Source organism: Pristiophorus japonicus, chromosome 16, assembly GCF_044704955.1.
Source record: "Pristiophorus japonicus isolate sPriJap1 chromosome 16, sPriJap1.hap1, whole genome shotgun sequence".
NCBI lineage: Eukaryota > Metazoa > Chordata > Chondrichthyes > Pristiophoridae > Pristiophorus > Pristiophorus japonicus.
In genome coordinates this window covers 89,378,536-89,396,523 of record NC_091992.1, presented here as the reverse complement: position 1 = coordinate 89,396,523, position 17,988 = coordinate 89,378,536, and the positions used below count along the sequence as shown (strand labels likewise).

The 17,988-nt window shown below is 44.6% G+C and overlaps 1 protein-coding gene across 10 annotated transcripts in view; it reads left to right on the top strand.

Annotated features, from left to right (window-relative positions):
* myocd (myocardin) overlaps nt 1–17,988 on the top strand; it is a 144,497-nt gene that overhangs the window by 26,406 nt on the left and 100,103 nt on the right. For all 10 annotated transcript variants that reach the window (XM_070857550.1, XM_070857548.1, XM_070857552.1 and 7 more), the window contains one exon: nt 12,495–12,550. In XM_070857550.1, the coding sequence (XP_070713651.1) occupies nt 12,495–12,550 (56 nt within the window). The remainder of the gene's footprint in view (nt 1–12,494; nt 12,551–17,988) is intronic.

The window sequence follows — 17,988 nt, the reverse complement described above, 5'->3', positions numbered from 1 at the left end:
TTTTCAAAAAATTACATTTTTGTTTTTAATTAATTTAAAATAGAAATTTAAAAACAAATTATTTGATGTCTAGATGATTTTTATGTGATCCCCATTTATGCTTATGGGCTTTCCGTACATATGGAACCCCCATAAGCATGAATGTGGATTCCTGTCTTTGATTGGTTGGGCTGAGGGGCCCAGGAGCACAAGTCTTTGAATCCTGAGGCAGGAGGAAAGTGCGTAGATTTTTGGCTGGTCGGAGGCATCCGCCCACGGGAAGCCTCCGACTGCAAATTCAGCCCCAGTCTGGTTGAGAGATCAGTGCTGGCCAGCACCAATGTTCCTTTTAAGCTGCATCGCTCTGCAGCTCCCACGCAGCCAGTTCACTGGCCTTTACGTAGGAAAAACCGCACGTGCACGGTATTCTAAGTGGGCCACGCAGCCGGAAAAAAATTAATGGGATTATTGGCCAGGACACTGAGACACTTCCCTACTCCTTTTTTTCTAAAAAGAGCTATGGAATCTTTTAAATCTAAAGCAGCGAATGGGATCTCAGTACTGCATTGAAGCTCATGTCCTTCTGATGGGGAAGCGTGTGCTACCATTGAGTCAAATGAAACTTGCCAAATAGAGGAAACCGACACAATGGAAATTCTAAATGAATATTTCACATCGGCCTTTAAAGTGGAGAAGGAAGATACAGTATCAGAGGTACATGAAAGAGTAGAGATTAGTGAAGGGCAGAAACTTAGAGATCAACGAAGAAAGCAAAATAATATTGGATAAATTGATGGAATTGAAGCCAGACAAATTCCAGGTCCAGATGGTTTCACCCAAATGTATTTAAAGAAATTGGTTATAATCTTCCAATGCTCACTGGGTTTGAGAATAGTGCCAGAAAGGAGGAAATATTACACTTTTATTCAAAAAAGGAGGTAGGGATAAACCATGTAACTGCAAGCCTGTATGTTTAAATTTAGTGGTGATAAAAATAGCTAGAATCCATCATCAGGGACAGATATAAGTGAGCACTTGGAAAGGTATCAGCTGGGACTGATGTTATAACATTGCAAAGGTCCTTTTTGCAAACTATAAATCCACCATAGTATATTGTCAATTCCTGTTCTGTATCGTGAGGGGATGTCTTCGAAATTTCAGTCACAGGCAGTCCAAAATAGCAAAGTGATCCTGCAAAAGCAGAGGAGTGAACTGATGTGCAACAAAACACCTGTAACCTTTTTGAAAGAAAGGTCTTTAATTCACAATATCGATGACAATGCCAGACATGCAAGTCCAACACAAGAGGTGCTTGCAAGGAATCAGAAGGCCCTGAAGTTGTGGTTAGCAGCGTGGCGAAGGAGCGCTCCGCTGAACTCCGCTCAAAATCCGCACTTAGCCGGTGTAAAGCCCCAAACGAAAATGTGCTTGGAAACGCTGCAGGGTTGTGCGCAGCAAAGTGGCCCATGGATCTCCAGATCACACCATTGAGCGTAAGTGTACCTGGGATCACGTGCGGTGGTGCTACTTTCACTAGCCAATCAGGAAGCATAGACAGCCCTGTTTGATTAAAGGAAGATACAGGTCAATTGGAATGCAGCCGACAGCAGAGTTAAGCGTAGCAACCTGACAGCCTCACTATAAATACTGGCTGGTTTTCACTCTTAGATTTATTTTTCTTCCAACAAATGTTTTCTTGCAAGCTTACACCAACACATTTCCATAAACCTGAAATTGCAATTTTCACTGCCCCCACCCCCACTTACGCTGTGCAAAAAGGCTCCAGTCGTAAAATTTTCTCGTGTAATTGATGCACAGTTGGTGGGCAGTTACCTCAAGTCGCTGGAGAAATACCACCAACGATGTCTCCGCAAGATCCGACAAATCCCCTGGGAGGACAAAGGCACCAACGTTAGTGTCCTCGACCAAGCCAACATCCCCAGCATTGAAGCACTGACCACACTCGATCAGCTCCGCTGGGCAAGCCACATTGTTCGCATGCCAGACACGAGACTCCCAAAGCAAGTGCTCTACTCGGAGCTCCTTCACGGCAAATGAGCCAAAGGTGGGCAGAGGAAATGTTACAAGGACACCCTCAAAGCCTCCCTGATAAAGTTCAACATCCCCACTGACACCTGGGAGTCCCTGGCCAAAGACCGCCCTAAGTGGAGGAAGTGCATCTGGGAGGGCGCTGAGCACCTCGAGTCTCATCGCCGAGAGCATGCAGAAATCAAGCGCAGACAGCGGAAAGAGCGTGTGGCAAATCTGTCCCACCCTCCCTTACCCTCAACGACTATCTGTCCCATCTGTGACAGGGATTGTGGTTCTCGAATTACACTATTCAGCCACCTAAGGATTCATTTTTAGACTGGAAGCAAGTCTTCCTCGATTCCGAGGGGCTGCCTATGATGATGATGGTGGGCAATTAGCCCAACTTTTCGCCAGCATCAAGGATTTGAAAGTCGCAGCGGATCATCTTTCTATTCGGAACGTGACATCGCAAGTTTGGGATTTAGTGCAGGTGCTTGGAAATCCCAAACTTGCGGTCAATTTCAAAGGCGGTACGACAGTGTATTCTGAGAGTACGCCGACATACTGACTGCAAATTCAGGGCTGCAAAGTCCTCCTGTGTACTTAAGGTGTACCATGATTTTCATTAGGTATCCAACTGTTGATGATATAAATGTGTAAGAAGGACAGTACAGTTTTAAATACCTGAGGTGACGTCACTTTCAACAGCCTAAGCATCTAATTTGTGTGTTTTCTTATTGAATCCTAAGGTAGAGGTTTTTAGATTTAAAAACCTTGTACCGATCAGAACTATACAAAGAGTAAACTACTCGGTTAACATTGACAGAAGATTGCAGCTGTGCTAGAAACTGACAGGGTACGGTATGGCATTGGCCACTTTGTGCTCACACCGTATAGGATAACAGGAGTTTGAGCATGTGATTGCAGTGATTGTTAAATATTAAAGGAATGATACTCTCTATCGAGCCTTAACCTGAAAGGTCAGTGGATCAGGCTACCCAGTAGCTATTTCACTTCTCTTCAACGGATAATATCAAATGGCCAAATTATAGGGCTCAATTTTCCCCAGTGATTTGCGGCGTTTTTCTGGCGCCCACCGCTTTTTTTGGCCTAAATTTAAAAATCCAAGTTTCCCCAATCTTTGTGCACCAGCATAACTCAGTTAGTTACAATTTTTTTGGTTCGTTATTTTTTGCGTCCTAGGGCGTGTAACCTGATGTGTGCGCCAGTTTTTCACATTTATGCAAGTTTGGCCAATTTAAATTTCTCCGAGGATGGCGTATGTGGCCACTCCCAAAAAACCTTCTGGGCACTTAAAGAAAACCAGTGCACATTAAAAAATTGGCATTGTTTTTATGCAAAGTTTTGGAGGGAGTCAAGAACACATAAATATGCATAAATAAGCTTAAATTTTTAAAACTTAAAATGCAGGAAATGGAACTTTAATGGATTCTTTAAGTTTGATTTTTTTTTAAACTGACACGCCACCACTGAAAGTCTCCAAACCGGGCTCGAGGGTCGGAGCGTCAGCCGGCAGAATCGGTCCCTCACCCAGACACGGGCTCGGGTCTCGGCTTGAAAAGAAGCCGGCGTCGGGTGGGGGCCTGTGGAAGGCACGAGAAGCCTTACACTATGAATCAAATCAAGCCCGAGGGGGTGGTGGAGCGGGGGTTTCCCGATCATTGCGCCTGCTCAGACCTGGGTGTGGTCCATAATAGGGCATTGGCCTTGGGGAGAGCGAGAACAAAGAACTTTGTCCTGCCTGCCATTTTGAGCTTCACGCAAAGGTACAATTTAATCATGGGGACAATACTGACAATGCCATATCTTGTGCAAGTCTTCTGCATGATGGTGCTGCGGAGGAGACAATTGATTCGACATCATCGCATGAGGAACCTCCGAGCACGTAGGATGACGGGCAGGAGGCCTTATCCATGTCAGGTATATCGAGACAGCCGTTCGTACCTGCCACCTGAGTGATGCAGACTGTGTCAGAAGGCTGCGTTTCCACAAAGAAGTTGTAACTGAGATCTGTGAGTTAGTAAAAGCAGACCTGCAACCTAGAACCATCAGGAGAAGTGAAGGTTACAGCTGCACTTTCATTCCATGCAGCTGGATCGTTCCAGGCCACATCTGGGGATGTGTGCGCCATTTCTCAACATGCAACACAGATCTGCATTTGGCAGGTGACTGCTGCACTATATGCCCGGAGGAATGACTACATAAAACTCCCCATGACCGGCCAGGCAATGTGTGACTGGGCTATGAGCTTCTCCAGGATTGCTGGATTCCCAAATGTACAGAGCTGCATTGATTTTACCCACATAGCCTTGCGAGCACATTTGGAGGATTCCAAGATGTACAGGAACAGAAAAGGCTTCCACTCCATTAATGTGCAGCTTGTGTGTGACGACATGCATCATACTATGTCAGTTGATGCAAGATACCCTGGGAACATCCATGATTCATTCATGTTACGCGAGAGCACTATATCTGCCATGTTTCAGCAGCAGCCAGAAGGGCAGAGCTGACCGGGAATACAATATGTTGCACATTGCAATGCGCAGCATAATAGAGAGGACCATTGACATCTTGAAACAGCGTTTCCGATGCCTGGACCATTCTGGAGGCTACTTGCAATACTCCCCTGAGATTGTTGGTCAGTTCATTGCTGTACGCTGCATGCTGCATAACTTAGCCATCATGAGGCAGCAGCAGCTGGTAGTAGAAGACCCACCTGAGGTGAGAGTGGCTGATGATAATGATGAGGAAGATGCAGATGACGAGGAGGAGGAGGACGAGGAAGCCATGCAACTACCTGAACCTGGAGCACGACGGCGGAGGAAGGCTAAGTGGCAACTATTCCTAATGGACCATGTTTACTGTTTGGACCTGTTCATTGGACCCGAATTTGATGGACTCACCGGCGACTGCCACCCACTGCTACCGACATTTCTCGTGAAGTTCTGCCCAGTGCCACTTTCAAATTGGGCTCGAGCATGCAGGAGGGGAGAGCCACTAGGATGTGCCAGCGGACGGCCAAATGGCATAAGTGGACTCCCACCCATCGAGATGCCAGATTGGTGTGGGCAGGAGTCGGCTCCAGAACGGGGTGGACCGCTGGTTGGAGGCTGGTCTGTCCCTGACGCTACATATGAAGATCCTGAAAAAAAGGTTAGTAAACTTTTTTAAACATTTTTTTTCACAGCGACTTACCTCAATGATGTCCCCTGAAGATCATCAGCAAAAAAAAATCCATCGGATGATTTTAATTTTCAGGTCTTCGACCTTCCGTGGGCCGACCCCATCCTCAGCGGCACTTGGGCAGCAACCGCTTTGCCGCCGAGAATGAGAGCTTCCGCCTGCTGCCACCCAGATTGGCGATATATGTCACAGACTTGCCGTCCGCCGGCCTTCAAGGGACCTGGGTGATGAAAACACCGCCCAAAGAACTGTCAGGGACCTCGGCGGCACTTGGGCGGGCAGGGGCCTTCATCAAATTCGGGCCCGTAATGTGTTACGGTAATGGAACAAATGATGGAAATGATTCTTGCTTACTTCAAAAAGTTGTGTTAATAATGTAAATGATTCAGTTATAATGTAAAATATATTTTATTCAAAAGTTTAACAATCATTTGTTTGTACTTAACTTTAATAAAAATATTCTTGTATCAAACATTAAAGTTTCCAGTTAAGATCACTTAAAAACTTTAAGATCAATTACAAGCTTTTAAACTTGTAAATTTACATAACTTACAAAAAATTTTTAATTTGAGAACAGTTACAACAGTAACAGCAAAAATAATAATAACAACAGCAGCAGCAGCAAAGAAAGGCTGCACCCAACTGTCCTCAACCTTATTCTAAGACTGCCCGCTGCGCTTGTTCTTGGTGACTCCACCCCTGCCTGCAGGCAGTGGCGCAGAATTTCTCGGGTTGCTACCAAGCTTATTCTTTCCAACATCTTGGGTAATGCGCACTTCTTGATTGCGGGGGGGGTGGGCGCAAGTGGTAATGTGGAAGGCCTGACTTGGGCCTCTTCAGAGGCTGGTCTGGGGATTGGAATGGGGGTGGCAGTTGATTCTGTCATTGGGCGCGGGGTCTGGGAGTGTTTGCTTATTGCAACAGCTAACTCTGACATTCCCTCCCTCATGTGCCCGGACAGTGTTCCCATTTCTCGTGAGAGTGTTGTCACTTCTCCCGACAATCCCGATATTTCATCACCCACCTCAGATGATGTCCAGGAGTGATCGTGTAAAGTCAATGCTCTCCGCACTCATTGCCATCATGTGAACCACATCTGTTAGATCCTGCACCTTAGGAGAGTGCTGTCGAGCTCTCCTTCCCCTCCTCACGCTGGGTGTGGCACGCTGCATCCCACTGGGACCCACAACCGCGGACTGTGGGAAACCATGGAATGTCCCAGCAACACTCGTACCACTCAGGAAAAGGGGCTGGAAGCCCAATGGGTGGCACCTGCACCTCCTCCAAAGTAAGTACAACAGTGGGGGCTTTATCCATCACCTCCCCTTCCCCCTAACCCTCACCCCCATGCTCTTGGTCTGGAAGGTGAGATTGGAAGATGTTCTCCTCTTCAGGCTCATCCGTGTCTGAATTTTCTTCGGCATCCTCAGGAGTGGCTTCAAATTCTACAAAATATAATAGAACAGACAAATGGTTAGCAGCAGAGAAGGGGGCAGAGTGGCATGAGTAGGCTCACACAGCGCAGGCAGCAGGCTGATTTGAAGGACCACGATGAATGATAGCACATTGCATCAACTGAAGCGTAGCTGATGGAGACATCCCCATGAACTGAAGCATGACTAGCCCGCGCCGTGCTTAACATTTAGCAAAGCCAGACTGTGTAATTTTCAGAACTTACCCTCTCCTTCGAGTGTGGGTCCAGCTTGTGCAGTAGTGGTTGCTTTTCTCCAGGCAGGACCCATCAAAGCAAGGATGTAAGTGGGTGCAGATTTGCCGGGCCTCCTCCTGTTCCAGTTCTTTCCCATGTGTTGTGTGCCACCTTCCTCTGCAAAGATGAAAACATAACTTTTTAGAGCGGGTGTCTTTCTGCTGGGTGGGACATATACAGCTGGTTACATTTATAATTGCAATTCCATTGACTAAATGAAAATATTACTTACACTAACTACTTGACCAAGGTCCTGCCACTTTTTGCACTGGCCTCCAGACCTCGGGGTGGTCACCATTGCACAGTAATCTTCTGCAAGTTGGTTCCAACATTTCTTTATTTCTTTTGGTGAAACTTTTATGTGACCTCTGCTGGTGTCCAGCTCGTGCCATCTGGCCTCAATTAACTAGTGCTTCCACTTCATCCTGTAAGAAATTCTTGGTCCTTGAGCCGCGTTGCACCTTGTATTGCAGCTCCGATTTTTCCAATGAGAATTAAAGTTCTCACACACAACTGGCTCTTTAAAAATTTCCGAATGCAAACAGGGAGCTGTACTGGGCATGTGCGCCCATAGCAATCACATCAAAAATGTCTTTTCTTTTGTGCGTGTGCAGAAGGGGGAGGCATTGTTTTTTTTTACGCTGACATTAGGCTCCACCCCCTGAAGCTAAAGGACAGGTTGCGCAGCACCATAAAATAGAACGGAGAAACTTGCTACTTTTTTGGGGGGGAATAGTTGCGGCCAAAAAAAACGGGCATAACTCTGACAATACGCCAAGAAACGGCGTTGGGAAAAATTGAGCCCAATGAACCTAGAGATAGCTCTGTTTGAACTTTTATCTACATATAACTTCTGTTATGAACATTTTCATTAACTGTATACTGTTGTGCCACCTCTTCTCAGTGAGGCAGTGTCAGCATGGCTCAGTAAGTGTCATCCCTGAGTCTGAAGTTTGTGGCTTCTCATGCCACCACTGTACGTCATTGCAACTGACACTCATGTGTGGTACTAAGGCAGCACTGTATAGTTAAACATAGGCCCCATCTACCAATTCTGGGGGTTCAAGTGGACATTGGACATTAAAAATCTCCTGGCACTATTCAAAAAAGAACTGGGAGCACTCATGCTGAACTGACCAACCTTCCTCCCTCAATCAACACCTCTAAAATAAATAACCGGTCATTCATCTCAGTGCTGTTTGTACTATCTTGCTGTGTGCAAAATGGCTCCTGCATAACAACAGTCACTGAACTTCAAACAAAAATATAATTCTTCTGTTTGACGTGCTATGGGATGTTTCTAAGGATCCGGATAAATGGTGGACACTTCGTTTCCAGTGCAGAAAGTAAAACAAACAGGATCTAGTCAGAAAAGTAATGTGCTCAGATGCCACAGACAAATGGACAGTTCTTGACTTTATATGATGTGTAAAACGGGTCATCATCATAGGCAACCTCTTGGAGTCGAGGATGACTTGCTTCCACACGAGAAATGAGTTCGCAGGTGACAGAAGAGTTCAATGCGGGACCTACACTCTCTGTTATAGGTGGGGCAGATGGTTGTTGAAGGAACAGGTGGGTAGGGTGCCTGGGTTGCCGCGCGCTCCTTCCGCTGTCGACGCTTGGCTTCAGCCTGCTCTCGGCGAAGAGACTCAAGGTACTCAGCGCCTTCCCGGAAGCTTTTCCTTCACTTTGGATGGTCATGGGCCAGAGATTCCCAGGTATTGGTGGGGATGTTATATTTTTTCAAGGAGGCTTTGAGGGTATCCTTGAAGCGTTTCCTCTGCCCACCTGGGGCTCGCTTGCTGCGTCGGAGCTCCGAGTAGAGCGCTTGTTTTGGGAGTCTTGTGTCAGGCATGTGGGTGATGTGGCCTATCCAGCGGATTGAGCGTGGTCAGTGCTTCGATGCTGGGGATATTGGCCTGAGCGAGGACACTGACGTTGGTGCACCTACCTTGCCCATGGATTTGCAGGATCTTGCGGAGGCAGCATTGGTGGTGCTTCTGCTGTACATAGTCCATGTCTCTGAGCCATATAGGCGGGCGGGTATCACCACTGCTCTGTAGACCATGAGCTTGGTGCCGGGTTTGAGGTCCTGATCTTCAAACACTCTCTTCCTCAGGCAACCAAAGGCTGCACTGGGACATTGAAGCCGGTGTTGGACCTCATCATTGATGTCTGCCCTTGTGGGACAGTAGGCTCCCAAGGTATGGAAAATGGTGATAGCTAGTCGGCAACCAGTTTTACATCTCTCCTGATTTTTCCCAATTTTTATTTCCATCGACTTCTCTTGACAAAGTCAAGATCTATGCCAGTGTATGAAAATCTACTACAAGCAAGTTCTAAATTTAAGTAAATTGATGCTAAGTCCCAATTTTCTCCTGACTTATCTATCAATTATGGACAATTACCACTGTTTCTATCATTGTGACTTTGCTGCATAATGCAGTGATAGATTACATTACACAGTCGACGATTTTCCATTGTGGTGCTTTCGTTACATGGCAGGAACAAGTATAGGGAAACTGCGCTATTTCTTCCCATTAAAATTAATGGGTGGAAAACCATAGATTGGGAGCGTAAAAGTTCCTGATAGCACTTCCAGTGTGCATCAGGAGTGCCAAAGTGGAAAATCTCCCATCTTGTTCACTAACACCTGTGCACAAAACATACGCAGATCTGCAGATCTTGTATGGTTTGCAATATTGTACCAATGTAATATAATATAGTGATATTATTTGGTAACAAAATAGCAATGTATAGTTACAATATAATATTTTATGGTAATAATATATGATTGTAATATAACAATATTATATGGTTATAATGGAATACCTTGTAATATATTAATATTCTGTGGCTTTACTATACTATCATAGTATGGTTGTCATATTGAATGGTTGTATAGCAACATTATATACTTGCTATATAGTGATGCCGGATGGTTTTATATACTAATACAGTAACATTGTATGCCTATAATATACAGGTTGAGTGTCCAAAATCCGGAGTTCCGAAATTCGGAATGTTCTGGAATCCGGACACTGGGCTGATCTGTGGCGGGGCCGTCCGGAAATCGAAAAATGTTCCGAAATCCCGACTCCTTTGCCTTAGCGGCTCGGCCTTGACAACCTGAGCTCTTTTCCCCCACCCCCACCCCCGCCTTACCTCGGTGGCTCGGCCTCCTTTCCCCCCCCCCCCCCCCCCGCCCCCCTTTACCTCGGCGGCCTGACTTCGCCTACCCCCCCCCACCCCCCTTACCTCGGCGGCTCGACCTCGCCCCGGATTTTGGCAGCTCAACCTCGCCCTCTTACCTCGGCGGTCCGACCTTGCCTCCCCCTCGGCCCAGGAAAAGACGTTCCGAAATCCGGAAATATCCGGAACGGCCTCGGTCCTGAGGTTTGCAGATTTTGGACGTCACACAGTAGTACCATTGTACAGTTATAATGGAGTAACATTATATGGTTGTGGCTTGGAATTCCTTCCTGAAACACCTCTGCCTCTTCACTTCCTCCTCCTCCTTTAAGATGCTCCCTAAAAATGTTGGCCACCTGCCCTACTATCTCCTTATATGGCTAGGTGTCAAAGCTTGTTTGATTATGCTCCTGTAAAGCGCCTTGGGATGCTTTATTATGTTAAAGGCGCTATATAAATGCAAGTTGTTGTTGACTCTACCAGTGGGAACGTGCAGGATGAGATCAGTGCGCATAGGACTGATCAGAAGTGAGCAACTGCAGGAGGAAAGCAGCAGACATCGGGCTGACCAGCCTATTGGTAATGGCACCTACACAGGCGTCTAGGGCCCGTGCCTGAAACGGGTGTTAATCACTCTGCATATGAAAATAGAAGGCCTATTGCCTCTTTAAAGCCCCCTTTGCAAGATTCCTCAGAGACTGATAACAGCCTGCGATGTGCAGTATTCTCAGGCATTTGGCAGTCAAACCAGTGGTCCTTAAAGGGAAGCTGCCTCCCAAAAGATACGTTGTTACTATTTTACTTCTCGTGCTGTGGAGCCGTGAGGATTACTCCTGCGCCTCCCAGCTCCACACTAAATCAGCAGATAGTTGCCGGCCACCCTTCTCCCCCTCCCGATTACCTCTTCCACCCCCAGACTCTGCTGACCACCTCGGCCATCCAATCTTCCTGCTTCCCGGGCCTGTCGAGCTGCCGCTCGGGGCCACGCCCGACGCCTGCAGCTGGCCAGTAATAAACAAACGAGGCCTCATGCCCCTGATTCGCAATATAGACTAATGTCCCACGACAGTTTTGTTTGCATTGCCGTCTTTATTTTCACTTTAAATGATCACAATTGACATTTGTGACACTGTACGCGGATGAGCTATACATAAACCAGGTGCAGCTTCATAAAAAAATTATCAAAATTGAAAGATAGCCATCAGTAACAAAAAAAGACAGCAGAGATAATTTTGCTGCAGTTAAATCCTTGTAGCTCAGTTTGTGCGATTTCACAGCTGACAGGTGAAAGGATAAGGATCACATCAGCAAAGGACTCTTACATTAAAAGTAACCATTCTGTTTGGAGGAGGTGCCTTTCTTTGCGTGTTTGGAGCCATATACACTGGACGTGCTCTCAGTATCATTGCAGAAGGATACAATTCACTCTGCTTAGTAAAGAACAGGCACTTTCTTAGTGTTAAAATGTGATTAAATGCTGGAAGGGGAATTTCTAAATACAATTTAACCTCTGTGTTACCGCAAGCCAAGATCACTGATCACATCGTTTAATTACACAGCAAGCTTCTCTGATGTGTACTATGGTTGTTTTTGAGTAACCGGCCTGATTTCAATTAAGTGGGCCGGGATGTGACATCGACTTGACCTCGACCTCACCCTTCAGCCCATAAGTTAAGAACAGCCAATTCTTCAAGAGCAATGTTTGGAGTAGATTATCCCTTGGAGTGTGCATGCAAAGTGCTGCTGTTCACATTAAGTGCAGCATAAATGAATCGGTGCATTTTTCCGCAGTGATTTCCCCCTCCAGAATTTGACTGTAAATTGAATGTCCCAGATTAGAAAACTGTTTTCTCATTTTAATAATTCAATATCTGAAACAAGCACACGCACTTGTTTTTCACTTAAAACACAGTGCCTTAATTACCTGAAGTTATATTTGTTAAATATTGCAGGATGAATTTCAGCAGGTAAGTTGTGAAGGAGTAGGAAATCGAATGTATGTTGCTCATTCCCAGACTTTGATTAAACATGGCAGAATGCACTTTAGAATAAGTAAAGGATACAATCATTAATGCCGTCATAGTGTGCACCATGTATCCATGGATGGATTTTGTCGCAATGGCACGATATCATTGTGATTACAAGTATAATTTAGCACTGACTATATATAATTATTATATTATGTCTAGGAAGAGGTCTAATTTCAGCTTCTGTCAATGAAACAAGTTGTGGCATCATGGAATTGAACACAGCATCCTGTGAGATTGACTGCAGCAAGCATATATTTATGTGTAATTAAGGGGAATTTTACAAACTGGAATTAGAGTTATTGATCTTCCTGCTAATCGGGTTGGATTTGTTTTGTTTATTTTTCCAGCTCTAAAGAGTCCAGCTGCATTCCACGAGCAAAGGAAAAATCTGGAAAGAGCTAAGGTATGGACTGCAAATACATAAATGGCAAGATTAATAATAGTTGTAATAATTCAAACAGTTATTCAGACAATTGAATTGAACGACCTGCTCCTTATCAGCCCGAGAATTTCAATCTTGCAATCTGCCAGCAATCTGGACTGTGTGTATTCTCCTAATATGTTTCTGTCAATAGAGCAATTCGTTCCCAATCTGAGTATGTTGTATGCTTTTATTTAATGGCCACTTCAGAACATTTCCACATCCATTCGCAAAACATTTTGATCTGAAGTGATTTTGCAATGTTCTTGTGATTATAGGCTACCTTCAATTGGTGGAGCTATAGTGTAATATTTATGCCACAGTGATTGAGTGTGCCGGAAATTATTATTTTGTAACATTGTCCAAAGTTGCATCCTTAAGCATTGTAACGTTTTCCCCTCGGCAGCTGCATGTTGCTGTAAGGAGCACTGAAATATTTTCCTATTTTTAAAATCATGCATTGTGGTGATGATGGTGTTTCCCTCCTGTTTCTGGTAGTCCACTGTTTTTTTTTCTGGGCTCCATTTCACACACAAGAAAACTAAGCTTACGGTGTTCAGATTGGCATTTGTGCTTTCAACAACTTGAACACTCTCCCGCCACAAGGCTTCCTCCACCTCACTCCTCACTTCCACAATTGTTTCTGGGTGATACGGATGTTGTTCTTTTGCAGCGGGAATGGTATTTGCATAGATATTGTGTCAACCTAATTCCTTGGAGGTGCAATATTCAGAAGGATTAGTGCTTGTCCTTGTTGAAAGTGCTGGCCTTCCAGGTTGTGACAATGTGACTGGGATTATCTCAGATTTATGACTGACCGTACCAAATCCACCAAGTTTACTTTGGGATTTCCGCCAGCTGTGTAAGACCCACTAGTCAGGAGTCACGGCACTAATATGGCAGAAAACCAGCACAAAAAGCAGCTAAACGGTTGCCTGCAAGACTGCAGGAGATAGGAGTCAGCACCAGGAAACAATTTGATTGGAAAGAGAATAGTTAATCCATTGATAGTGATCCTTAATTAGCACACTTGAGGATTGATTCATCTCAAATAAATAGTTGAAGCTACAAACTTTACTAGCTTTTGCGTTCAGTTAAATAGGAAGTGGATTGATATTTTGTTTCTCTTTTTTTACATTCAAATATAAAAGATGAGATATGGGGGAAAATGTATAAATAGTTATCTTTTTGAGCTATATTGTCAGTGGTGCAAGCAATTAAGGTAAGAGTTGAGGCAGCTTTTGCAGGACTTATTTTTGAGTTTCAAATGTATGAAATGGTTTAGGATTACTTGGAAAAATGTAGTTGCTTATCTATTTGTTTAGTTCTAACAGATTAGCATAGGTAGTGCTAAAATTTTGAGATATTATTGAGAAAACTGCTAATGAATTAAAAGAAAAATGATTTAACTTGGCTTCCAGAGAATTGGCTCTTACTGTTGTAACCTGGTGTGCTGCTTTTACCCAAAAATGTACGGTAGATTGTCTGAGTGCTCACTTGTTGCTGTTGCTAAAAAGGATATGGAGGCATTGGGGAAGGTGCAAAAAAGATTTACAAGAATTAAGCCAGATCTAAGAGGTTTTCACTATCAGGATAGACTGAACAAGTTGGGGCTCTTTTCTCTGGAACAAAAAGGCTGAGGGGTGACTGAAAGAGGGTTTTTAAATTATGAAGGGGTTTGATAGGGTGGACACGGCGAAGATGTTTACGCTTGTAGAGGAGTTCAAAACTAGGGGTCATAAATATAAGATAGTCACTAATAAATCCAATAAGAAATTCAGCAGAAGTTTATTTACCGAGAGAGTGGTTAGAACGTGGAACTTGCTACCGCATGGAATGGTTAAGGCGAATAGATTAGATGCAGTTAAGGGGAGGCTAGATATGTACATGGAGAAAGGAATGGAAGGATATGCTGATAGGGTTAGATGAAGTAAGATGAGAGGAGGCTTGTGTGACACCAGCATAGACCAGTTGGAACAAATGGCCTATTTCTGACCTGTAAATTTAATGTCATTCTATATAGTGTGTATTCAAAAATCACGGGTGTATTACCTGCAATTTATGGTCCATTGATTTCATTGAGCCCATTACTTTCCGATATTTGCTGGCAAGGACTCGGAGGAGGAGAAATTCAACTCACGGGCATCCAGTCTGCGCTATGGGGGATAGAATTGGTTATTGTTCCCATTGTATCCAGCAGTATGATGACTGGCTAGACTAGGCTGTGATACTTCCAGCCGTTAAATAGCCTCCTGACACAAGCCTAAAGCTAAAATGAAGCACCTGCATTGTCTGAATTGTTGAGGCAGTTTTACACATGCGCTATAAATGCACTCAATTTTGGCAAAGTGACCACCTTGTGCTGTTCTCCCACTTTTAACCTCGGACTGGGGAGCCGGGCCCCAGAGGTGAGCTGGCCTCTGTTTTTATACAGAGATCACATAGATGGGACCAGATCCTCCATATTTACATCATTGAAACCAACTCTATTCTCCGTGGCAGAATCGTGAATCCACATTTTCACAGAATTATGATTCATTTTCATGCAACGGAGTGCAACCAACAGGCGTGTATGTCTGCAGTTAGCTACACTCTATATAAAAATGTTAAACACTGCTGTTATATTGTTTTTCTGCCATGTTGGTGACGCCTTCACCCAATGCACAGGTTTTATACGGCCGGTGACCTAGCCACAATAAACTTGCCATATTTTCTAAGGGCAGCAACTTAGAAGACCCATTTGTGAGCAGGGCCTTCTGTTCACTAGCCATGCCAAATCCACCAAGGTTACCTTGAGGTCGCCGCCAGCAGAGTCAGACCCATCTGTCGGGCATCATGGCACTAACTTGGCACAGAACTCGATGGGCCGAATGGCCTATGTCTGTTCTGTAAGATTCTAAAAGCAGCACAAAAAGCCAAAAAGCAGCTAAACAATGCCTACAAGGCACCAGGAGATGGGAGTCAGCACCAGAAAACAATTTGATTGGAAAGAGAATAGTTAACCCATCGATTGTGATACTTAATTAGCTCACTTTAGATCAATTCATCTCATCTGTATAGCTGAAGATGGTAACCGGGCAGTGCAAACTTTACTAGATTTTATGTTCAGTTAAATATGAAGTGGATTTACATTGTTTTCCTTTTTTTTGGAAAACATCCAAATATAAAAGACATGATGGGGTCGGGGGGAAAGAGAGCGGAGAAATGTGGAAGCTTATCTAGGAATGCACCCGACTTGACTATTCCAATGCACTCCTGGCCAGACTCCCATCTTACACCCTCCGTAAACGTAAGCTCATCCAGAACTCCGCTGCCTGTCCTAACTCACACCAAGTCACTTTCACCCAGCACCCCTGTGCTAGCTGACCTACGTTGGCTCCCTGTTCAGCAATGCCTTCTCATCCTTGTTTTTAAATCCCTCCATGGCTGCATTCCGCGCCCCCCACCCCCAACCTCCTCCAACCCCATAACCCTCCTGACGCTGAACATCTCTACCTAAAGAGATAACGACGCACGCTAAATTGATCTGGATGTTTGCGGTGGTAGTAAGCCCTAGTGCCCGGAGATTGTGACATCATCGCCCCGGTAGCGCCCCACACCCGGTTCCGCCACCTGCAGCATTGCCGGGCGAAAACACCGACAGCTACAGGAGGCGTTGTTAGGGAGGCTTGGGGATGTTGGTGCATGGAAACCATTTTTTTGCTAATGCCAAAGGTCCATTATTGAGACTTTCCTTCGCCCGCAATCGATTAGCCCTGCACTCTGTTAGAGTGCTTGGGGCTGATCGGGCAGGATCACGGCTGCCATTGGTAATGAGGTACCCTTCCAATGCCGAGTCTTCAGCAATGGCCCTTCCCTTTAAGGGAGGGAAGGCGCCTTGGATCCCAGCAGCGCTGCACCGTTACCAGCCCTCCTGCGTGATTTAGCATTCCAAAGAAAGTGGTCGCGCTTAATTTAGCGCTCCACTTCCTTCCTGGAGCACTGACACCCATTTAGAGAAAGCTGAGAATCATTAGCGCCTGCCGTTAATTTTTTAAAATCTGGGAAAAATTAAGTACCCAAACAGGGCAATTCCGAATTTCTCCCCGCATGTATTCGGTATTCCGGACCTGTGAAAACTTGTACAAAATGATTTTTTAAAAACATGCAGATCTACTACAGCAATTTTCCATGCCATAAAGCTAATTGTTCCTTAATTTAGTCAATGGAGCCATTTCATGCTCACAGTGTCAGTAGCACATATTCTCTGTGGCTTGATGTTCCATTGACTGGTGCTCATGCCATTTACATTTATCACATATTCATTGTAGTGCAAACAAATCCTTCTTCCCTTCACTGAAAAGTGCACAGACAAGGGAACTTTATGCCCATGCATGCTTCCTTTACTCACTCACTTCGGCAGCTTTTGTTTTTAACAGTGGGCACTGATACTTTGATTGCCGAACACAACTAAAGATGCTTTAAGTTCTTCACAAAAATGTAATTGTCAATTCCTGCCTTCTCATGATATGATTTAGATATTTATATATGTATAAGGCTATTTTTGTTTTATGCAGTGATGAGACCAGCTTTTTACTCCGGTTTCTTCAATTATGAGTGTGAGGGCCATGTCCAAGAGCTGGGAGCAAGGACCAAGCCCAATTTTGCCATCTCCATAGCAACAGTGCAACCTTCTTGACAGCAATGCAGGCAGAGGGTTGGGAATTCCTCAGATGGCAATACTGCCATCAACCCCACTTTTGAAACTATAAGAAGTGAGATGGAAAATCCCTTGGACTGAAACACAGTACATTATAGTACCCCTGTACTGTTGTTTCCAGCACTATTTTTGTGTTCACAGCAAGACTTCCATGAGCAGACTGAGTGTCCTTATGACCTGAAACTGACATTATTATTCCCTGATACCAAGTTTAACCATAAACCCCTGATATCCAATATGTGGGATCCATGCCAGGTATTCCCATCACCTCCAAAGTCAGGAACCAGTGCACTACCAAATAAATCATACAGGCTCTACTTTTAGATCCATTTACAAATTCAATAATGTATAAAAAAAGATACAGAAATGCAACATAAAGACTAACCTTAAAAAAATATATGGACTGGTCTGTCTTTTCAAAGGTGAGAAAATTGAAGTCTAAAATCCTTGAAATTTTTCTCATCAAATTCTTGGAAATATATTTTGTGATGTTAAATTGCGTGGGATAACTTGGCACAAAATCTCTATTATTCCTCGCTTACCTATGGCAAAACAGAGAACTAAAGACCGCAAGAAAGTCTGAGAGTTATAAGGCTGTCCTTACTGTGATATCTTCTGTACGACCTCACAAACACACAAGAAACAGTCAGGTGACCTGTTTCCTCTTTATTGTTGTAAACAATAATGGCTGCATTACCACAGTAGTCCACTGGGTGGAGCT